At 34.5% G+C, this 24,868-nt stretch overlaps 1 protein-coding gene across 10 annotated transcripts in view; it reads left to right on the plus strand.

The window, feature by feature from the left end:
* Positions 1–24,868, plus strand: part of WDFY3 (WD repeat and FYVE domain containing 3) — a 275,484-nt gene that overhangs the window by 123,916 nt on the left and 126,700 nt on the right. For all 10 annotated transcript variants that reach the window (XM_082391039.1, XM_082391040.1, XM_082391031.1 and 7 more), the window contains 7 exons: positions 3,603–3,795; positions 5,119–5,305; positions 7,036–7,202; positions 14,930–15,397; positions 16,306–16,407; positions 19,652–19,845; positions 23,306–23,763. In XM_082391039.1, coding sequence (XP_082247165.1) covers positions 3,603–3,795; positions 5,119–5,305; positions 7,036–7,202; positions 14,930–15,397; positions 16,306–16,407; positions 19,652–19,845; positions 23,306–23,763 — 1,769 coding nt within the window. The remainder of the gene's footprint in view (positions 1–3,602; positions 3,796–5,118; positions 5,306–7,035; positions 7,203–14,929; positions 15,398–16,305; positions 16,408–19,651; positions 19,846–23,305; positions 23,764–24,868) is intronic.

Here is a 24,868-nt window from a genome sequence, read left to right on the forward strand (position 1 = left end):
GACAATATAATTAAGTTTTGCATAATATTTCTTCTAATGTCAAGAGATTCTGTTTTGTTGCTGTCTGTATATAGGAAGTCCTTAGCCTATAAATATTTAGCTTAGAAAAGACAGTTTATTTTTAGTGGCTGCTGCCATCTCCTCTCCTCCCTGCCTATAAAGCCCTTCTTTCCCACCGTTGCCACTCTTCTTTTAATAGCATTAGCAGATTAAGTATACCTTTGTTAGCTAGCCTGGAAATATTGTCATCATTTTGATATCCTTTCTTGGGAGAAAATTTTCAAAACAAGCAAACTACAAACATTTAGAATATAATCTGTCCATGTAAAAATACATGTTTGACACAAGACGATAGGTACTGCATGGTTCCATTTATAAGTAAAGTGGTCAAACTTTTAAAAGTAGAGTGTTGGTTGCCAGGGGCTGGGAGGTGGGGAAAAGAAAGTTGTTGTTCAGTGTTACAGAGATTCAGCTTTGCAAGAGGAAAATGTTCTAGAGATGTGTTGCACAACAATGTGCATGTAGTTAACACTACTGTACTCTATATTTGCAAATGATTTAAGATGGTTAAATTTTGTTATGTGTTTTTATGCCTCAATTTAAAAAACCAACACCTGTTTGAGTCCCATTTTCTGAAATAAGATGCCAAGGATTTTGGGAAAGATTAAATGAATAATAACCAGAGCTATGGTTCTCTGCTTCAGACATAGTAGACATGAAATAAAAATATTTATTTTTTAATAAATAATTGTGATTCCTGCTGTTGCCACCACCAGCGCCATAACCTGTGAGAGTAGGAAGAGAGAACAGAGAGGACAGTGGATCTGCAGTAGGTGCGGTAGAGTTGGGGACCCATGTTGATGACACCTGGTGTAACTGGGGTCGTTGCTCCAGGAATGCTCCAGGCTTTGTTGAGGTCTAGCAATGAAGATCGGGAAGAGGGAGACCCAGACAGTTTAGAAAGGAAAAGACAAGATTATCAATAAAATGCTAATTCAAAAAAACATTTATTGAACACTTGATTTATTAGATACTTTTGTGCTGGTGTTTAGCATCCCTTATCTCGTGTTAATTTACAAGACAATCCATGACTTCAGAGCTTCTGTTTTCCTCAAAAATGATGATGTGAGTGAATGGCAGAAACGGGATTAGACCTGAGGTTTATCTAATCCCTCAATTAGATTGGATGAGAAGAGCAGTGGGAATAAATAAAAGAGTAAATCACATAGGAATTAAAGCTATTTTAAGACACTGATGAATGGAGTGGGTTAGTCTTTGCTAATCAGACTAGAGCCCTATTTCAATAAAGCCCTTCTGTAGAACTAATTAATACCTTAGGCAATAAATGGCAGCTGAATTTTTTTTTTCTTCCACTTTTATTGAGCTGTAATTGCCTTACAGCACTGTTGAAGTTGAAGGTGTGCAGCATGGTGATTAGACTTACGTACATCATGAAATGAGGACCACAGTGTTTAGTGAGCATGCATCATCTCGCTTAGACACAACATGAGGAAGCTGAATTTTGTATATTTAACACTAAATAAGTAGCAGAGATTTTTTTCCTAAAACTTAATTTTTTCTATATCTGAAAACACTGGGTGCTGACTTTGAACTAAATGTGGGATTCATTTTAGCATATTGGAATCATTGAATGTTAAAGGCCAAAAGGAACTCAAAAGAAAATGTAAAGGAAACGCTTCATTCACAGTTATGGAAACCGATCCACAGCAGATGCGTGGCAGTGATTAGAGCGCAGCTCTCCCACCACCTAGTCCAGTACTCCTTTAGTGCATCACTTACCTTTTTTACTTCCTCATTGCAGGCTGGACATTGTTTTCATCATTTTGTCTAGAAAAACAATGGACACAACTTATTAAATGTTTTCAGAACACATAGTGTCTATGATAGATGAAATCCCTATGTTTATATTTTGTGACAGATGGTTTCCTGGGACCTTAGCAGTTGGTACTGCTTCATGTAGGCTTTTTTTTTTGCATTTGCATTGATGTGGCCAATTACTGCTCTGCCACAGTTGGCTGAACTTTATAACAGAGTCCCTACAAATAGAAGTGGTTAGTGTAGGGGCCGAAGAGGAATGAGTAGACTCTTCAGTTTTCTCTTCTGTAAAATGAAAGGATTATACTAGATTATTTTAAGAATCCTTTTGCCTTTGAAGATTAAGAACTAGTTATCTTAAGAGTCAACATCAAGGAATTAAATCCAGCTTATTTTTGAGAACAAAGATTTGATTTGGAAAAAAGTATTTTATTTTCAGGTTTGTTTTTATGTTATAGATTAGAGAAATGACATCTGTCCCTCTAATCACATAAGGGTAGTGTGAAAACCAACAAAAAGTATAATCAACCATACACTCTTCTGAGCTTTTTTTTTCTTTTTTTGCTGCAATTGATTATCTTTTTTTCATATATCTTTTTTGTTGCATTTAACAGATACGGAAAAAGATACACATGTTACATGTATGAATGGAAATTCGGTATCCAACAGTGTCTCCAGACATTTTTTTGGTGGGGGGGATTGCCTGTACTTACAGATTTTATAAATATTTTGTTTCTCTGAATTCTTAATTTTTTTCCCTGATATTTGGCAGCTATGAATTAGAAATTCTTGTATTTAAGTAAAATTTTGCATTGAAGGAAATAGGAAAAGGAAGACCTAGCTTTCTCGGAAAAAACATGATACTTCAAATACATTTTTCTGTTTAGTAGTTTCCCCACAAATATTAAAATACTCCAATTTTATTTTATTTATTTTATAAAGTTTAAAAAATATTTAGATGAGAAAATTTAGCACAGAGAAGAAAACTTAACTTTTTCTGACACCAAATCGAGATTAGAAGTAAAAGGTCCATTGAGGGCAGAAACCATAGCTGCATTCCCCAAGTAGCAGGCCCTTAGGGCTGTAAACACTTGTGCAGTGTGTATTTTGCAAACCATAGGTAAGGAATAAGTTCTTATTCCAGGGTTTAAGAAGTGTTGAATCATGCTTTAGAAGATTTTTGGCAACTAGACATAACTGATACTTCTGAATTAAAATGATTTTTTAGTTCTAATATCCCCTTCTACTTGTATAGAAGTTGGAACAATTTGAGAATACTTTTACTTTTAAAAACCTATTTTTACTTTCTTGTCTCCGTAAAACTGTTCCTTTTAGAGAAGAAAATTACATTTCACCTATGACAAACTAAGAATTAAGGAACCAAATTATCAATAGAAAACTAGAATGCTGATCTTGAAAGTTAACCTTTGATTTATTCCGTTTCATGGTAGGGTGCAACAATGCAAAAAAAAAAAAAAAAAAAACCACGGTAAAGAGAGGATGGTAAACATAGAACATTTAAAAAAAAAAAATAAGCTGATAAAAGTAGAGGTGATTAACTGTCTTAACCATAACACACTTCTAAATTGTGGGTGTCTTTTTTAATGTTGCCTAAGTTAGAACACTCATCATTGTGGCTTTAATGATATCGCTCAGGACTAACCCTGAACTTTCAGGGTTTTTAATAATCAGATCTAGTCCTTTTCTAGCTCCTCCCTTTCCCCAACCATTCATTTATTTATGTACATATTTTGTTTGTTCTTTAGATCTTAGTGAAACTCTGCAGTTTTGTTTCTCCGGCCGAGGAGCTGGCTCAAAAAGACGACCTCCAGCTTTTATTCAGTGCAATAACCTCTTGGTGCCCTCCCTATAACCTGCCTTGGAGGAAGAGTGCCGGGGAAGTCCTTATGACCATATCCCGTCATGGTCTCAGTGTCAATGTGGTGAAGTATATTCACGGTGAATATCTCATAATGTATTCATTTTAGGTGCTTTGAATTTCCTCCACTTTTCTCTCCTCGTATGATGGGAAATTTGTTTTTATCTCTCAGTTCTCCAAAGATTCTATTTTAAATTAAAAGTATGTTTGCCAGGAGAAAAAAAATTTATTTTTTGTTTGTGAGGCATTTCAGGTGTAAGAAATTCTCATGTTCCAAATGATGGATATCTACAAGAGTTAAAATAACTGCTTTGTTATGTAAATGATCAATTGTAATATAATGTAAGTTCTATGTCATAACCTATTCTTCCCTCCTTTTTTGCTGAATAGAAAGAGTGTTTTTGAGAAGCTATAGTTAAAGTCTTTCTGAAGATATTTCATAAGTAGACAATCTGTCCAATGCAGCATAAATAAAATTAGGTAGATTGTTTATCAGCACTGAGGAGAAATTGTCCATTCTGTTTTAACTCATATATAAATATGTCAGCTATCCCTTAAAATGTCTAATTAGGAGAAATAGGAGACAGTTGTAGCATCTCAAATAGTCCATTTACGTATATATATATATAGATGTGTGTATATATATCTATATCTATATAGATACAGATATAGATACACATAAACTGAAGAATCTTTCAAAATAATTTTTAGTACAACTGTTCACTTACCTGAGGTCAGTGAGTCATTCAGTGTTTCTTACCTCCGTTCTTATGTTAAGTCTTGTTAGTTTTTGTTACGTGACACTGGGTTTCTTAAGACAAATAAATTTCATTAAAGGTAAGAGAGGGAATGTCTTCTTTGAAACACCTCCAATCCCAAAAGTCATTATGGGGTATAACTGTGTTTTAAACTAGTAAATATATACTACAAACATAATTTTTAAAATTTTATTTCCTTAAGTATTTCTGTATGTCAGTAGTCTATATTCACTCTAATTAGAACTTTTAACTAATTAGTAGATTTTTCTTCTTAAACTTAGAAGATAGTTTTTTTATTTTTTCTACTTTTTACTATATTGATAAAGATCAAAAATAGCATATGGCAGCAGGCAGTCATTTTGTTGAATAGTAAAACATCTAAATATGATGTAGAAACTGTAATAAATGTCAACTAATTTTTAACATTTCCTGTATTACCCTTTGTTTACTACTTAGAGGCAGAGCTTCCTCAATCAATTTGAATCTTACATTTGCTTTTAGAATGTGTAACATTTGTCTTACAATATTTTATAGATACACTAAAATTTAATGTTTCATTAAACACCAGTTAAGAATGAAGGAAATTTTCTTAAGCAGTTGACAAATTATACATATATATACTTATTCAATTCTTTATTTTTACAGAAAAAGAATGTTTATCTACGTGTGTTCAGAATATGCAGCAATCAGATGACCTGTCTCCCCTAGAAATTGTTGAAATGTTTGCTGGGCTTTCTTGTTTCCTCAAAGATTCCAGTGATGTTTCCCAAACTCTTTTGGATGATTTTCGGATATGGCAAGGATACAGTTTCCTTTGTGATCTCTTGCTTAGGTAAAACCCCATAATTTAAGAATATATTTTAAATTTCTACTCAGTCTTTTCATCAAAGGAAACAATGTAGTTTGGGGTTATAGGGAAGAAGAAATCAACCAATCACTTTTTTAATGTATACTTTATCCTCTTAGCTTTAATCACTTCTTTTTATTCCTGTTCTGTCAAGAGAGTTCAAAGAATGAATTTACAGTTAATTTGGAAAATGTAGGCTGCAAACATGGAGTCAATGGTTAGATGTGAAGAAGAAATCTGCTCATCTTTAGTAGCTGAGGGAGAAGAGTTTGAACTAATTAACATCTTCCTGAAGTGTAAATTCTTCTTCCTTAATTATATTTTTGATTTTCCTTATCAGTACCTCCAGTGTTATTATTAATGTAGTTAATAATAAGAATAATTTTGTAGACTGAATGAGACATTACAAATGTATATATAAAACAAATGTCAGTCTAAAAATGTTTCACTAGCCTCCTTTTTCATCCCAAATGTTCCATGTATATACTGGGAAAATGGCTGGTTACAAGTTTATTAGGAAGAAGATACTCCTGTCTTGCTACTTGTTCCTGGGCCATTAATTATTTTTAAATTATTTGATCTACTGTAAACCAGCACTATTTTCTAAACTTTTTATTTCTAACACCAGTTTGACCTCATTGCCATTACTTAATACTAGGCAACCCCCAAGAATATAATCTTGCATATATATCCTAATTTCCAAACGAGGACATATGAAAGTTTATGAAATAACTAATTCACATTACTAATTGATGCAGTCCTTTGAGAATTCAAGAGCCTTAAAAATGTTGACACTCTTTGACAAAATAATTTCACTTATGTTTATTGATCCTAAAGATATAATTCTAAGGCACACAAAGTTTTATGCATGTTAGTGCTCCTGAATTCTGGTATCTACTAGCTGTCCCGCCCTCCACTCCCCAAATCTACGGTTGGCTCTCCATAGCCATTAAAAGCATATCTATTGCGAGTTTATACTAACACGGAGAGGCATGTGCATAACACTAGTTAGTGAAAAAAAACAGGTTACAACATTCTGTGTATGGTATGAAAATATTATTAAAACAAAACTTTTCACATTAAAAAAAGACAACTTTAAAGGAATTAAGACTGTTTTCAAAAATTGTTAGAGACTCTCAGAAGTTTATTTAAATGTACTGTAATGCGAGTATTTGAATTAATTAATGAAATACAGATAAAGTCTTACAAATCTTCCCAAGGAATTCACTTTTTAAAATTAACAGAGAAAAGCAATTATACTCCAGTAAAGATGTTAAAAAAGAAAATTAACAGTGAAAATATCTTAGGAAAGAAATGGTTGATAAGGTTTTTGGTTATAAACAGTGAAACTTTTATAACCTTAGAGCCTTAAGGAACTTAAGCGATATTTAATCTAATCCTTTTATATTATAGAGACTTTCTATACCAAAGATTAGTGATCTACCTAAAATAATACTGTTAGTGGCAAAATCAGCATTTATCAGGTGTCCTGACTATTGGTATAATTTCTTTCAAATGCACCATCGTATCTTATAATAAAATTTGTAGATTTATAAAAATAGTATGTTGTCATATAGGAAAAAAATGTAAGAAGAAACTTCTTGTAGTACTCTATACATTTATGTATTGCATATAAAATTGAAATTTTCTTTCTGTATTAAATTTGAAAATACAACACAAGAGAAAACATATTTGCTAAATTATACTTTTCCTAGATTGGAACAAGCAAAAGAGGCAGAATCCAAAGATGCCTTGAAAGATCTGGTTAATCTGATAACTTCCCTAACAACATATGGTGTCAGTGAACTAAAACCAGCTGGTATTACCACAGGGGCACCTTTTTTATTGCCTGGATTTGCAGTACCTCAGCCTGCAGGCAAAGGTGAGTCTTTTTTTTTTTTGCCCCCATTCTGAGCCACTCAGAGAAATAGAGAAAGAATGAATTAGTCAGATTTTGATTGCTCTTTATTTATGTTATTTATAGAAAGGTAATATGCTGTTTTTCATTAAAGTTGGTGCTTTCTATGGTATAATTTCTTGAGTGACAGTCTTTAGCAGATCAAATACTTGAAAATAATATGAAAATATTTTTAAAAGCAGTACGATTTATATTTTAGTATTTCATTTTAATATTCAAACAGTTTAATAATCCAAACATGCCTCTGTCGAATGTTGACACTCCACACATTTCCAGTTTATATGGATGGAACTTGATTCACACTCTGATCTCTATACCTGTCTCTATATAAGAGGTATATAGAAAACACAGGGGTACATGCTTATATTTTATTTAAGCAAACCTACGTACAGAGAAGTTACATTACATATTTTTGGGTCAGAGAATAAATTTTATAGTTCAGATTTCCTAACTTTGGTTCTTCATCTAGTGATCTTTTACTAAGAAAATTTATTGTATAAATAATAACAATTATGTAAGAGTGCAAGCTAGTTTTATTGTTTATTTTCATTTTTTAAATGCATAATAACCATTCTGAAAGAATCTGAGCCCACAGGCCTCTAATAGTTCCTTTCACATTATTGTTACATACTAAGTATTCAATACAATTATGATATTTGCATGTAAAATTTAACTAGCCAAAAAATATCAGAATGTCTGGTTATTTAAATTTCACAGTACGTTATCTATGTATTTTATGACATAGAAGCTAGCAGTTATAAATTTTTAAGTCAGTGAGAATAAATAGATATACTAGAATATCCTAAATTTAATTTACTGGAGAAAATTATATTGAAAAGTCACAACTTAGATTGAAGTTGTCAAACTTACTTCCATAAGATGTACCCTCAGTGTATAGGTTATACAGAACTTTTTAAATAAGCAAAATCTGGGAATATCTTACTGAGCAGTTCAAGGCTTCATTTTATTTAATATTAAGGAACAATATTAAATTAACTCTTCTAATTCGTAGACTCTAGCTTGAGTATTCTACAATTAACTCTTTCTATGAGTTCACACTAAAAATAGCTCAGCAATATACATCCTATTTTAGATTTCATTGTTTCATTTGGTTACTCAGTCTGCTTGTAACACTGATGTAATATTTAGTTACAGTAGTATAATTTTGTAATTACACTACTATAATGAGATAATTAATGCATCTAAATTAACCTTCCTCATATGTCTGCCTGATTTTTCCTCATCCATAACAGGGATGATGTGTACATAACCTAGCACCTCTGGGGGTTATTTTGAGAATTCAGCAGCATGTTTATGAAAACAAGGTTAGCTAGAAAGGATGTTGCCCTAAGAGTCAGAATTCAGGTAACCATGAGTGACCTAACCTTTCTAGATATCAATTTCTTCTTCAGAAACATTGATGTAATATTCTATAAAATGAATGGGTCAAGCTAGGTCATTTTGAGTTTCATTTATAACTTAAAATTATCTCTTTCCCATGACCTACTTTGTAGAGTTATTATACAGGCTAAAGTAGATAGTTCTATTCCACATAAAGGGAATATGGAATGTGTTTTATTTTTTGTCAGCAGTATTGAGGTATAATTTGTATATATTAAAATGTATCCATTTTAAGTGTTGAGTTTGATGAGTTTAGGTAAATACATGTGGTTGTGCTCTCACCACCATAATCATGATATGGAATATTCCCATCCTTCTAAAAGTTTCCTTGTTCCTTTTTGTATTCAGTGCCCCCCTCATTATCCCCTTGCCCTGGTAACCACCGATCTGCTTTGGTTTTGCCCTTTCTAGAATTTCATAAACTAGACTCATAAATTATGTAGTTTCTTGTATCTGGCTTTGTTCATTTTCAACATTTATCCATGTTATTGCATATATCTGAAGTTCCTTTTTAATGCTGGATAGTATTTCATTGTTTAGATATCCTGCAATTTGTTTATCCATTCAACAGTTGATGGTGTTTATTTAACTGTCATGAATCAATGTACCAGAAACTTTTGTATAAAACAAGTCTTTGTGTGGACATATGTTTTCATTTCTTTGGGGTGATACCAAGCAGTGGAATTTCTGATTCATATGGTAGATGTATGTTTAACTTTATGAGAAACTGCCAAACTATTTTCTAAAGTGGCTGTCCCATTTTGCATTCACATCAGCTATGTATGAAAGTTTGCTTTACATCCTCAGAAACACTTGGTGTTATTAGTCTTAATTTTAGATATTCAAGTATGTAATAGTATCTTATTCTTTTTTATAATTTGCCTTTTCTAAAATATTTCAAGCATCTTTTTGTGTTCTTATTTGCTGTTTGTGTCTCTACTTTGGTTCAGATCTCTGTGTCTAATGTTTGATAGGATTGTTTGTTTTATTGGAATTTTAAGAGTTCTTCAGATATTCTGGATAAGTCCTTTATAAGATACATACATTTTGTAAGTATGTTCTCTTAGTCTTGATGTGCCTTTTCTTGGTAGTATCTTTGATGATCACAAGTTTTTAATTTTGATGAAGTCCAAATTTATCACTTTTAAAATATTTTGTGGGTTTTGCCTCATACTGAAGAAATCTTAACCCAAATTCACTGAGATCTCCTGATTTCTTCTAGGAGTTTCATATTTTAACTCTTACACTAAGGTCTATGATACCTTTCAAGTTAATTTTTGTATATGGTAGGAAGTAAGGTTTGTTTGTTTGTTTTCCCGATACGGATATGCACACGTGCTAGGACTCTTTATTGAAAAAGATTATATAACGATACATCTGGAACTCTTTCTCAGTTCTGCTCCATTAATGTGTCTGTCCTTAAGCCAATACTGTATGGTCTTGATTGCTGCTATATCTTTAAAGTCTTGAAATAGAGTCATTTAAGTTGTCCAATTTTGTTCTTCCTTTTCAAAATTATTTTGGCTATTCTAGGTCCTTTGAACTTCCATATGAATTTAATAATTTGTCAATTATTGAAAACAAAAAAAAAAGCCTGCTGAGATATTCATTGGGAGTACATTGAATCTGTAGATCAGTTTGGAGAGACTTGACAGCTTAACAGTATTGAGTCCTTCAATTCATGAGCATACAACTATCCCTTATTTGGGTCCTAGTATTTTCTCTCAGCAAAGTTTTATAGTGTCCATTGTATAGAACTTCCAGTTCTTTTGTTAAATTTATTCTTAAATATTTTATTCTTTTTGATACTGTTGTGAATAAAATTGTTTTTTTTAATTTCATTTTGGATTACTTGTTGTAGTTTATAGAAGAGATAATGGACTATTGCACAGGAATGGAGATGAGGAAATCCAGCTGTGATGAGGCCATGTTTATTTAACATTGATAGAATGAGGCAATGATAGTCCTTTACAGATTTTAACTCTTTGGTCTGGACTATTTATAAGTTGGAGCTGTGTATATTCTGATATATTTGACACTATCATACTTTTTGTCAGTTATTTCTTAGGGGTACTTTGGGGAATATTTTCTTTGACTTCACTGGTTTCCCTTTCATTATCTATGAAAAGAAAATTCCTGTTACCAAGGAATTTGTACCCATTCATTGATAATTACATTTAAAAGGGAAAACATAAATATATCTGCCTTATATTGCTCTGTACATAGAAACAGTTTACCTACCTTATTTTTACTGCTGATTTTAGGTCAAGTGAAACAGTATAGAAATATAAAATTTAAAAGAAAAAGTAGACTGAGTTATTAGTGAAGCTGGTAAATGTATCTGTGTATGTATGTTAAAGCTTGAAAATGACTCCTGTTTCTATATTATATAGCAAAAGCTTTTTATAAAACTTTGTATCCTCACCAGCAGATAGATTTTTCTAAAGAAGGAAATTAAAGAAAAATGTAGCAGTCCTTCTGTTTAATAACGACTCCATGGTGGTTTTTTACCATAACTATGCTAGAAACATCTTTGCAAGGTTGTACTCTGTAATTCATAGCTCTCCATAGCTTCCAAATTTGTTCCCTAAACACAGCAAGTGCTTTTAATACATGTTTAATAGAGAATATATCTCTTCATAAAAAAAGACCATACCTGTCTTTTTCAGAACTCTTCTGTGGCTTCACCTTTACAAACATTGTCTTGTAACACATTAATTCTCGTAACACATTAACCAATATAAAAGGATAATGTATTTTTTCCTTTCTCGTATTTTTGTTCACGCTAGTAACCAAAGTGCCTTGCATTGTTCATCATGGGTTTACTTTTGAGAGCTTTTTATCTCTTCTGGTTCACTTTGTATTGGATGCGAACGTGGCCAGGGCTGATGTTCAGCTGGCTTGCGGGAGTATATATAACCCTGAGGATTGTCTATAGCCAGCTGTCATTCTGATTGGTCACTCACATGTGTAATTCATTCGTTACTTTCTGTCTTATACTTCCTAAACATTTATTAATTTCCTCCCTTCTGGTAACAGCCCTACTGCCACTACCTTAGCTGAGGCTGTGCAGATCACTCACCTGCATTACCAGAGGGGTCTTTGTAACTGTTCCCCTTTCTATTCATCTCTTCTCCTCAGAGCCATCCTCTGCAGTGTTGTATGGAATCTAACTCTGGTGACTTGGAATCTGAAAAACAATATTCAGTGTCTGTTTACTGAATGAACGCTTGCATTTCTTTATTTAGACCTTTATTCTTACTTCATTTTACATTTTGCTCATGCTTGTGTCATGTAGGCTCTTTTTTCAAGCGTTCACTTTTACATTAGATTCTGAAAATAGGAAAGCTCTATTCTTTGTTGTATATACACTTATTCTTCTAAACCTTAGAATAATTCGTTTCTTTTGTTCCTGCTTATATAGACTTGAGAGTAATGAGATGGTGATTGTCATCTGTTAGAATGATTTCCTTACTTTACTCTTATTTTAGTTATTTGTGTGCTAAACAGATTTTAGTCAGTTAATGCAAATTTTGAAACTTATACAGGATACATCTGTTTAGTTAAAATATTAGAGCATTTATGTGTCAATATTTAGGGGATATTCCTGTCTCATATAGAGCAGTCTTTTAATTATCTTTTAGATTTAATTATGCTCCCTTCCCAATTAAATATTGTAGGAATTTAATGGCTATGACAGTCCTGAATAATTACTCCTGATACCGTCAACACTTCAAATGTGTATGCCACTAATTTTGGAATTAGAGTTCTGACATTCCTTTAGATCGTTTTTCCTGATAGCCAAATTATTAGATTCTGTTTAGTTTCATTGTATATAAGGTGTACTAAATTTGGAAATAATATTACAAAATCTGTTTCTGGATTAGTCACAGGAATGATTGAATTTTACATGTTAGTATAAGACTGATTGGTTATTCCGTTGGTTAAAATGCTCTGCTCTTGAAGCTGCTCTTGGAGACCAGTTAGTCTTGATGTTCCGTGGTCATTTACTCTGATCAACCTACTTTAACTCCTTGCTAATGGCCCCTAGATGAATTGGATAGCAAAGGGGATTAAGGAGTAAGTAATGAATCAGAGCAGATTCATTACTGTAAGTAAAAAGAAATTACAAAGAGCCAAAATTCCTCTGACCACTCCATTTCTACTGTTATCTTTATAAGCAAGGATTACCACATTTTACATTTGACTTTTAATTGTGTGTATTTTTACACATTGTGTTCGGTTCAGCTCTTGGGGGTTGGTGGTTAATATGCCTTATCTTTTGTCAGTGACATCGCTTAAAACCAGATCATGAAAATTAAACTCGGAAAAATCTAAATTTTCCCACATTACCCTAAGTTCAGCTCTTTCTAACTCCTTTCTTTATGGTGAGAATTGATATTGTCATATAGCCCAAAGATGCAAAATATTGATTAGAGTTATTCTTTAACATTATTAGTCACACGTAGTCAGACTTGTACATTTGTATGTTCATCAGTCTATCAAAGCTTGGTTTTTGACTACCTGCAGGTAATAAAAAGTAAAGATGTACTCAAAAAGAGCAAGCATCACATTAATAAGGAACTGGAAGTAAGGATTTGACATTTGGCACACATGGAATAAAATTGTATGTTATAAACAAACAGAAAGTTAAAGTCACATATAAACTGAAGATTTTTAAAAAATCTTTGCATTATACAGATAATGTCCAAACCAGAATTTCTGAGCAGTCTTTCTAACCCATTTTATATTTTTCCTCATTCTGTGTTTATCCTCTTTCTAAAATGCAGCTGATTCTGTAAGGCTCTGTGTTAACTGTTTGGTCACTATTGCAAATGCTCTATATTCCTAATGGTTGTGAACCTGGGGACAGTTTTTACAGACAAACGCTTGTTTTCATTTGCCTCACATATTTCCTATGTTAATTTCTTTATAATGATTGTCACTAATTTTCCTCACAAGAGCTATTATATACAGATTTTTGTTTTTTCCAGTTGGTGTGTTTGAAAATCAGATATTTATAAATATAGCTAGTAGCTGGCCATAAATTGCTTTAACAAATACGTATGTAAACAAATTACACTTCCAGCTTGAAAACAAAATAAATTTCCGAATTAAAATTTCATGAAAGTTCTAATGTTATACTTAAAAATGTAAAACTGGAACTTAGAGAATTATTTTCCCCTCCTGTTTTCCTGCTGCCATTTTTGCTGTTCTTATGCCTGTTATCTCTTCAGCCTGAAAGCCTTTTCACATTGAGAGGTAACTGTTCTTATAGTCAAGGTCAACCTTACAGATAATAAAAATGACACTCCTGCACATTTCCAAACTCTGAAGCCTAGACCTGTATAATTTGCTTTATGTTTTCTAAAACAGTCTGATGTTTCAATATATACTATTCTGGAATCAGAATATTCATAATGCTGCATTAAAAGCTTAAGTAGTGTTATTTATTTTTAATTAAATGACTGAACCTGAACAAAGAAGACCTTTTGTGAAAACAGGATGTATTCTTAGTAAATAGTTGATAGATGTTACAATTCATAGTCTGTTTAAATAGACTTGTTTTGGGACTTCCCTGGTGGCACAGTGGTTAAGAATCTACCTGCCAGGGAGATCAGCTTGGTGCTTTGTGACCACCTAGAGCGGTGGGATAGGGAGGGTGGGAGGGAGGGAGATGCAAGAGAGAAGAGATATGGGGACATATGTATATGTATAACTGATTCACGTTGTTATAAAGCAGAAACTAACACATCATTGTAAAGCTATTATACTCCAATAAAGATGTTAAAAAAATTAAATTAAATTAAAAAAAATAAAGATATTATTTTGCTTACCAAAAAAAAAAAAAAGAAAAAAAAAAAAAGAATCTGCCTGCCAATGCAGGGGACAGGGGTTCAAGCCCTGGTCCAGGAAGATCCCACATGCCACAGAGCAACTAAGCCCACGCGCCACAACTACTGAGCCTGCGCTCTAGAGCCCGCGAGCCACACTGCTGAGCCCATGTGCCACAACTACTGAAGCCCGCGTGCCTAGAGCCCTTGCTCCGCAACAAGAGAAGCCACCGCAGTGAGAAGCCAGCACACCGCAATGAAGAGTAGCCCCCACTTGCCACAACTAGAGAAAGCCTGCATGTAGCAACAAAGACCCAACGCAGCCAAAAATAAATAAATAAAAATAAATAAATTTATTAAATTCCATATTTTAAAAATAAATAAATAAATAGACTTGTTTGCCACGATGAAAATATCACAAAGCACTGACTTTTGTGTTCTTGTTTTCTATTTTAGGTCACAGTGTGAGAAACATCCAGGCCTTTGCAGTTCTTCAGAATGCATTTTTAAAAGCAAAAACCAACTTCCTTGCCCACATCATTCTTGATGCCATCACAAATATTTACATGGCTGACAATGCCAATTATTTCATCCTAGAGTCACAGCACACACTGTCACAGTTTGCAGAAAAGATTTCTAAACTCCCAGAAGTACAAAACAAATACTTCGAGATGCTGGAGTTCGTCGTTTTTAGCTTAAATTATATCCCTTGTAAAGAACTTATTAGTGTTAGCATCCTCTTAAAATCTAGCTCTTCTTACCACTGTAGCATTATTGCAATGAAAACACTTCTTAAGTTTACACGACACGACTACATATTTAAAGACGTGTTCAGGGAGGTGGGCCTTCTGGAGGTCATGGTAAACCTTTTGCACAAATATGCTGCCCTCTTGAAGGATCCAACTCAGGCACTAAATGAACAAGGTAAAGCACTTTCCATAATTTTATTTTTATTTGACAAAGGGGTTTGAGCAGGGTGTTTTGTTCACGTTTTGCCTGTCATTTTTTTATTGATTTGAATTACTTAGTAATGTGCATTATTATGAGATCCTTGTGAATGTTTCCCACAAGTTAACTTGTTCATTCAACCTCTATTAGGGAATTGGGGAAAGGCAGGGGGTTGGGGGGGACAGAAATATGTTGTGGTGGAAGAGAATTTAAGGTAAAAACTGAGGAAAACATTTATGATCCACGTGACCAATGTCTACTACTTTGTTTCTAAGAGGGAATAAAAAAAGCTTCTAGAAACAGTTGGGATGTTTAGGTGCCTTGAAACGTTTTTTTTTAATTATAGAGAGCAAATAAATACATCTCTTTAGTGATATTATGTATACACATATGAATTATCATTAGGTACCTTAAATTTGAGGTTTTTCGTCCTTTCTGATAAATCTGTTTAAAGCATAGTAGTATCTGCCACTTAGTATTAAACGTGTTGAATGAATTAATGCAAGTTGAATAGACAGCGCTATTCATAAACTTTTCATTCTCTTTGGTGCATTAAAAATCTAGCATTCTTCCGTTGACCTCCTTGATTAGGAAAGCACCTGTGAGAAGGATACATTTTACTTTGATTGGCATTTTCCTTTTTAATATTTGTTAGGTAGCTCTAGCTTTGTAGCCACACCAAAATGAAATCTATAAACATTGATTTTGACTTCACTTTTGGTAGCTGGTAGACATGTGTATCATTTTTAAAGGCTGTATTATGTAAGTTGTGTTGATGGTAAAAGTGATAGGAATTATTTTTTAAATTATTTAAAAAATCCTAAATCCAGAAAAAAATAAGCTTATAACTTCTGTGATTTGGACCTTTAATTCTTTTTTCCTAGGGGACTCAAGAAATAATAGTTCATTTGAAGACCAAAAACACCTGGCTTTGTTGGTCATGGAGACCTTGACAGTGCTTCTTCAAGGATCAAACACAAATGCAGGTAATTAGAAAATTTTCTAGCAAATGCTTTGGGAGGATATTACCTCTGGTTTGTCTTCTGTAATGATTCTTGCTTCTGAAATGCTCCTGTCACTTAGAGGAAAAACTATTGATTCAGTGATGGCACCATCGTATCTCTAGAAATGCAATACTTTTGACCTTCCTAAGTTTATGAATGACAAAATATATAACATTATTATTACTTCAAAATATATTCTTATATTTTATTGTATGCCTTGTGTTTGAAGTATTCTTTTTCTGTGTTTTTACTTATATAGTGCAGACTCTTCATCAAATAACTTTGCTTATTTAAATATTTTCCAAAACATGGTGATTCTCTTAATTATTTAGTAATTCAAGTCAGAGTATTATAATGTTACAACCTTAGGGAAATACTGAAAAGAATAAAACTTGCCTCTCCCAGGTAAAAATGGATTCAGTAAATCTTTTGTTTATCTTTAATCTCAACTTTTCTTCAATCTTTTTCTACCTGTCATTAATAAACGGTCCACCTGTATTTATAAAATATCACACTTGCTTTTGAAAAAGATTACTTAAAATTTTAGCCAGTGTCAGAAACCTCCCAGGCACCAATGTCAATACAGCTTGAAAGGAATAAGCGATGAGGAGGTGAGTTCACATGAGTAGGCTGAGCCCAGATCATATAGAGCTTTTTTAGGCCATGCTGAGGAACTTGAATTGTATTTTAAGTGTTATGGCAAGCTAGAAATGAATGAGTTAATGAACAAATAAATGAACTAGCAAACACACAAATGCATGCCTATTTGCCTGAATGCGGAGGAGCCCAATATGCAACATATTTAAAATATATCGTGTGTCCTAGACACCATGCTAGACGTTCAAAATGCAGAGATAATTCTTGGACTTACCTGGTGGTACAGTGGTTAAGAATCCGCCTGCCAATGCAGGGGACATGGGTTCGATCCCTGGTCCGGGAAGATCCCACATGCCACGGAGCAACTAAGCCCGCGCACCACAACTACTGAGCCTGTGCTCCAGAGCCCGTGCACTGCAACTACTGAGCCCACACACCACAACTACTGAAGCCTGTGCGCTCTAGGGCCTGCATTCTGCAACTACTGAGCCCACGTGGTGCAACTACTGAAGCCCACGCGCCTAGAGCCCATGCTCCGCAGCAAGAGAAGCCACCACAATGAGAAGCCCGTGCACCGCAACGAAGAGTAGCCCACGCTCGCGGCAACTAGAGAAAGCCCGCGCGCAGCAACGAAGACCCATCGCAGCCCAAAAAAAAAGGATAATTCTTGCCTCAAAGGAATTACAGCCTGATGAAGAAAGATGTAAACACATAATTGTATAAGTAACTATTTAAGTACAGTTTTGGTAAATGCCAGTACAGAGTTGAATGAATTTAGAAGGTAATATAAACAATAAGTATGATAAAATTTAATGGGTATGATACTAACATTTTGTCTGTGGTATCATAATCTCCTTATTTCCACTAACTAAGTTTAGTTAGCTGAAATAGTCAGAAATGTAATGAGGATGTACTAACAATTTGGCAAATTAGCTTTTTATGACATGATCTAGAGTTACATAGGAAGAGACTGAACAATTCCACTGAAGAGTTGACCCTGTAAGACCAAATGTCACTTAATCCATCTCCCAGCGTGCCAGACATTTTCACAAAGTTCTTTTCTTATTGACTGTCTTTTCCTTGTTAAGAAAGATGTTACTAGCTGTGTGATCTCAAGCACTTAAAATAGTATTTCACCCATAGTAAGTATTCAAAAAATTATTAGCCATTATGATTGTCTAATGGGCACTACCTGACAACCAGGAAGTAAGTAAACCTGGCCTTCCATGTGCTAAATCTCAAGCACATGACTTACACTCACTTCAAGGTTATAGAATTCTTATGAAGTTAGCAAATAGAAAGTCACTAAATAGAGAGAGCAGTGGCCACTTCCACAAAATATACTTGACATTTATTCCTTCAGGAAACATTTTTCGAAACACAGGCCAGAAGGAAATCAAATTCTAATGGGGGACCAAATATCTAAGCAAATAATACTAAGACTGTTTGATACAAACTATTACAATAGTGGCATGTACAAGGTACTCTGAAAGCATAAAGGATAGAACAGTTACTTTGGAGGAAATACTAATTGATGATTTAGATCACTTGGGCCATTTTTTTTTCTATATACTCAAAAGATGGTATTTGACATAAGAATAGTATCATTCATGGTCAAAAGCACAGGCTATAGAACGCGTCTATGCAGGCATAAATCCTGCTGGCTGCTTGCTAGCTGTATGGCGGACCTTGGCCACTCAACTTCTTGAGAAGTTACTCAACTTCTGCGTGTCTTATATGTTCATCTGTGTAGTAGGGGGTGAGGATTAAATAAATCAATCTACATAAAGCCTTTGGGACAGTGCAGTGGCTAATGCTTTCTGTTATAACGTTTGTCTTCTTTTTGTTTGTGTGCTCTACTAACTAAAAAAGTTTGGTTCCTTGTAATTTTTCTCATTGCAGAATAACTTATTCCATTGTTTTCTTGCTATCGTTTTAGAAGCCTTGTTCAGTTTAAACCTCATTTATTTGGGATATTGTTCATCTAAAAGCCTTTTACTAAACTGATTTCAAGTATTGTTCAGTAAAGCCTCTACATAAAAATATTGGCCTCTTTGGTATCTACCTATGAAATTTCCGAATAGTCTAGATTTGGAGAAGTTGGACATGTTGACCATACCAGGACATGCTTTTTTTCTTTTTTCCTTTTCTTTTTTTTTTTCAAATTTATTTATTTTATTTTTGGCTGCGTTGGGTCTTCGTTGCTGCGCTCTGGCTTTTCTCTGGTTGCAGTGAGCAGGGGCTACTCTTCGTTGAGGTGTGTGGGCTTCTCTTGTTGCAGAGCACAGGCTCTAGGCACACGGGCTTCAGTAGCTGTGGCGCGTGGGCTTAGTTGCAGATTCTTAACCACTGAGCTACCAGGGAAGCCCCAGGGCATTCTTGCATAAAGGAAATCTACAGAAAATTTGTATCTGCCTTTGCTGACAACCCACAGTTTTGTATTGTATTGTATTGTAATTGTAAATTTAAAAGGAGATTTTTCTATTGTAATTTAAAAAGTGAAATAGCTGGGTGGGTTTTATGTGCATTCTTTTGAGTTACTCTGTCTACAAAAAGATCAGGTTTTAATTCATTCGGCTTAGAATGTTTTAAGTTAGCCCATATTGTTCTTTTTTCTCCTTCCTGCAAGGAATTTTTCGAGAATTTGGAGGCGCAAGATGTGCGCATAATATAGTAAGGTACCCGCAATGTCGGCAGCATGCCCTGACGATGATCCAGCGGTTGGTGCTTTCTCCAAATGGGGATGATGACATGGGCACGCTCCTGGGGTTGATGCACTCAGCCCCACCAACAGAACTGCAGCTGAAGACTGACATCCTAAGAGTAAGTTTGATAAGTGTGTTGGTATGATTTTTTGCTACTACAATCTGTGGCTGTTGTTAAATGACTTAAAACTATTATGAACTATTCTTGCAATTTTTCTTCAAGTCTAAAATTATGTCAAAATAATAACTGAAGAAAGGCCACTGTCTCTAACCTGGCCTCCAAGGGCCCTGGGGACGACAGCTGTCTCTTTTGCCTCTGACTCTCTCTCCTGAGACCCTCACCCTGTTCCTGCCACAGACATGACAGGAAGTATAGCTCCCTTCTAGAATCATGTATTTCTTTTATTAAACTTTTGCTTTATTCAGTTAATTTCTCATCAATAATGAGAAATTTGTGTGTTTTTCTTTATGCTGTTGTATGTTTCATCCTGTTTTGAGTATAATGACATTTTTTTTTTTTTTTTTTTGGCCTGGCTGCATGGCTTGTGGGATCTTAGTTCCCCGACCAAGGATTGAACCCAGGCCCTGGCGGTGAAAGCGCGGAGTCCTAACCACTGGACCGCCAGGGAATTCCCATAATGACAATTTTGAGTGTGCATTTTAACTTAAAAGCAAGAATAATCTGACCACAATTTATCTCTTAGACAAGGAAGACATCTACATGCATATCAATATTGAGGAACATTTGTATATTTGAGGGGATTGTTGGGGTAAAAACAAGCGCCTTCAAAAGTTGTTAAGGTTGCCAACTTTTTAAACATACATTTTCCTCCTTTCTTGGTACCTTTGTAATTGGATTTGTAAAATATTGGTAGATAAAGCCAACAAGAGGCGATTAACTGACCTGTAATTTTAAAACAGTGCTGTTCTGATAAATGGTGATAACTGACTCTGAGACAGGAGGAAGACAGGAGCAGGTCCTGATATTGCTGCATTTACTGATTTCCATGGTGTCAGTACTCCCACTGTGACCTGTTTCAGGCAACTAATGTGTTACTGAATGTGGCTTGGGAAGAGGTGTACAGTAGTTCCCCATTGTATAATATCTCAAGGCCACAAATAATAATAAAATATAGAAAATAACTAAGAAGTACAGAGTTTTGAGTATTTATTACTTTTGTTTTTAAAATAATTAATTTAGTTTTAAATTTATAGAACTTAATTTTTAATTATGGTTATGTTTTTAACAACTGGTATGCAGAATTCCAAAAATAAAACTGTTGGCTCTCATGACCGGTATGAGCTGGCTCCAGCATTCCACTGCTTTGAGGGCATGAAGTAGTGTTGGAAGGCAGCGAGGAGGATTTGGGATTCCAGTTTCAGTTTCCATTTTTGCTTCATTCAGAATTGCTTCTCACGGTCTCCATTCAGTTGAGACAACCACAGACCTATGTAGTTTAATTTGTAATATGTAGTATTTTATAATTCTGCCAATGTACAAATTTGAATTGTAAGCATTAGATTTATGCAAATGGAGTTAATATGTAGCTGATGGTTTTGCCTAATTAACCACCTAGCATCTACATCTCCTTGTAGCTTTGGCATTTGCTACATTATCATTAATTATTGATTTAAGCAGGATATTAAGTTATTCATGGTATTTGAAATTTTCAGATACTGAGATTATGCTGTGATAATGTCACAGTGCCAACAGAGTAACCAGTTTTGAGGCAGTAGGAGGTGAACTTATCCAGAAGCACACAACATAGAGTACTTTTGGACTAAGGATTATTAAGCACTGTTTTTCTGACCCCTATCATAATTCTGACCAGCGATACGATTTTGTACATATTACTTTGACTCTTAACTCGTGCTTCCTCATATGTAAAATAATACATGTCCAGTTTTTCCCCAGTGTGTTTTTGAAGATGATGATGGTTATGGGTTTTTATGCCAGGCACTTTGCTAAGGGTTTTACATGTATTTCCTGTAAAGTAAGTTCTTATTATTGTCTAGATTTTACATAAGAGGAAACTCTGGCACAGAAAGGTTAAGTAACTGACCGTAGTGAAATGCTTTTTAATGTTGGGGTCAAAATTTCCACCCAAGCGTTCTAACTCTAGCCCTTGCATTTAACCTTCAGGCTAAGTTATAAGATGCTTAAAAATAACAAAAAGTTATGAAGTCATGTTGTAAATAGGAGTTGATATTACAAGTACAGTTTATTAAATTTGAGAAGATACGGAAACAAAATGGAAACTTACTGCTTGCAGAATAATGGAAGGAATACACTGTATTTCTAAATTTTATTTACATACACAGATTGTACATTTTCTGTCTTTTAAAATAATAAGGTATAGGTATGTACAGTGGAATCTCATAATTTCTAAAGTATCAATAGTATATTTGAAAAAGGTAATTATATATATTAATATTTAGCTTTTCCCTTTTGCAAATACTATTAGAAATGTATGAGATATTTTAATAAAATGGCCTTTTCAAATGTAATGACTGGGAAGATTGTAAATTGTGTCTTAAGCAAAATTAGGTTCTCATGGTGTTTCAGTTGCTGAAACAGGGAAAAAGAGCCTGTGTATCTGCAAACAGATTTCGAATTGTTCTTTGGGGCAGTATAGCTTCATGGTTAAGTGCATGAATAGGGGAATCAGACTGCCTGGGTTTAAATCCTATCTTTGCCATTGTATAAGCCTTTGGCAAATTATTTAACCACGTGGGGCCTCAATTTTTCATCTCTGAAGTGCGGATAATAATAGTGTCCAATGCATAGGATTATTGAGAGAATTAAATAAGCTAATGTATTAAAGCACTTAAAGAAGTACCTAATACATAGTAAGTGCCCCATAAAATGTTAAGTAATTTTATAATGTGTTATTTTTAATAATAAACTATGTTAAAAGTATGACAGTTCAGAAGATAACTGATAGTTATAAAAGATGGTTTTACCTGTTTGACCTTAAGAGCTATTCTGGGAAAGAGCATGCTTTCAGCCCTCAAGCCACAGTTCACTTTGCAAGAGAGAATGTCTAATAACTCCTCTGAAGTGACTGCTCTTTCCAAAGCATCGGGATATGGTCATTTTACATGAATCGGAATACTTCAGCCCTTGGCTTCCCTGATCGTCTCTCTAATCCTTTCTAGAATAAATCATTTTGTATACACACAGTTGTAAGTTTTCATGATTGTGTAAAATTATACTCGAATATGTATTTTACTTATTTAATAAAATTACTTTGTAAAAATCACTGAATTCATTGATGTCATTATTCATCAAATATATAGGGAAAGCTTTTCAGCCAGGATTTGGATATATCCATTATTCTGTCAAAAGCAATATGCGATAGTGTTTTCTAAAATGATCTTCTGCTTTTAATATGGCACTTTTTAATTAGCAAAATATTTGGCATGCTTCATAAGACTGCTTATTCGGTAAATGACAAAAATACTCATATCAGATGTTCACAGAATGGCATTCCCCTTTGACATTCATGTACGGTTATTTTTCTTTAATTTGAATGATAAGTTTGTTTTTGTTTGTGTTGTTTCTTTGTCCCCTGTAGGCCCTCCTGTCAGTCCTTCGAGAAAGCCATCGTTCAAGAACAGTTTTTAGGAAAGTTGGAGGATTTGTGTACATTACGTCCTTGCTTGTTGCTATGGAAAGATCTTTGAGCTCACCACCCAAGAATGGCTGGGAGAAAGTGAACCAGAATCAAGTGTTTGAACTTCTCCACACTGTGTTCTGCACATTGACTGCAGCAATGCGCTATGAGCCGGCCAACTCTCATTTCTTCAAAACAGAGATTCAGTATGAGAAGTTGGCAGATGCCGTTCGATTTCTTGGCTGTTTCTCAGACCTAAGAAAAATAAGCCCCATGAATGTCTTCCCCTCAAATACACAGCCATTTCAAAGACTTCTAGAGGAAGACGTAATCTTGATGGATTCAGTGTCACCCACTCTACGGCACTGCAGTAAACTCTTTATTTATCTCTACAAAGTAGCCACAGATTCTTTTGACAGGTATGGCTCTGCTCTGTGCTCTGAATTAAAGGGTATACTATGTATGACTTCAACATTAAGGCTTAAATTATAATTTAACCTGAAAGAAAATGAAAACAAATGAATCTTCTCTCTCATTTACTTACCACTTTATTTGTGAATATTACTATTGCTCTGATGTTAAGCTTTTCAGCATGGACATCTGTGTGTTATTTGTAAAACCAGGTTAGAGTTAAGCTGTCAATGCACTTAGCAGAACAGTTTCAATGAAGTTTACTTTTCTTTTTTTTTCCCCCATGTTGGGTCTCAGTTGCTACGCGTGGACTTTCTCTAGTTGCGGCGAGCGGGGGCTACTCTTCGTTGTGGTGCGTGGGCTTCTCATCTTGTGAAGCACCGGCCCTAGGCACACGGCTTCAGTAGTTGCAGCACGCAGGCTCAGTAGTTGCGGCGCGCGGACTCTAGGGTGCGCGGGCTTCGTAGTTGTGGCGCGTGGGCTCTAGAGCACAGGCTCATTAGTTGTGGCGCATGGGCTTAGTTGTTCCACAGCATATGGGATCTTCCCAGACCAGGGATCAAACTCATGTCCCCTGCATTGGCAGGCAGATTCTTAACCACTGCGCCACCAGGGAAGTCCCTGAAGTTTACTTTTCATGGGGGTGTTTCCTATGTTTTCTCTTTCCTCTTTATTCTCAAGAACATTAGGTACATCCAGACTTATTGATATTCGTTATCAATAGAACATAGTTATGATTACATGTATTTTCAGACAGATGATATAGTCTCAACATTCATAATCATTCCTAACATTTTATAATCCTCAAAAAATGATTTATCTCCCTGGGAGACATTGACAGTTCAAGAGTCCATCAGATTAATTTACTCATTCCTTCATTAAACAAGTACCTAACAAACACCTATCGCATGCCAAGTCATCGTGCTAGGCGTTGAGGGTGCAACTCAGCACAAGGCTACTTTGGTTATATCCATCCTTTACCTTAAATACAAAGACATAAATAAACGATAACATATCGTGATAAAATCTGTGATGTGGAAAACCCAGGGTTCTGAGATCGTAAGTCTGCTTTACCTAAATCACTTATTTTCAGTTCTTAAAGTGTGTTTTCAA

Source organism: Balaenoptera borealis, assembly GCF_965194805.1.
Source record: "Balaenoptera borealis genome assembly, chromosome: 4".
NCBI classification, from domain to species: domain Eukaryota; kingdom Metazoa; phylum Chordata; class Mammalia; order Artiodactyla; family Balaenopteridae; genus Balaenoptera; species Balaenoptera borealis.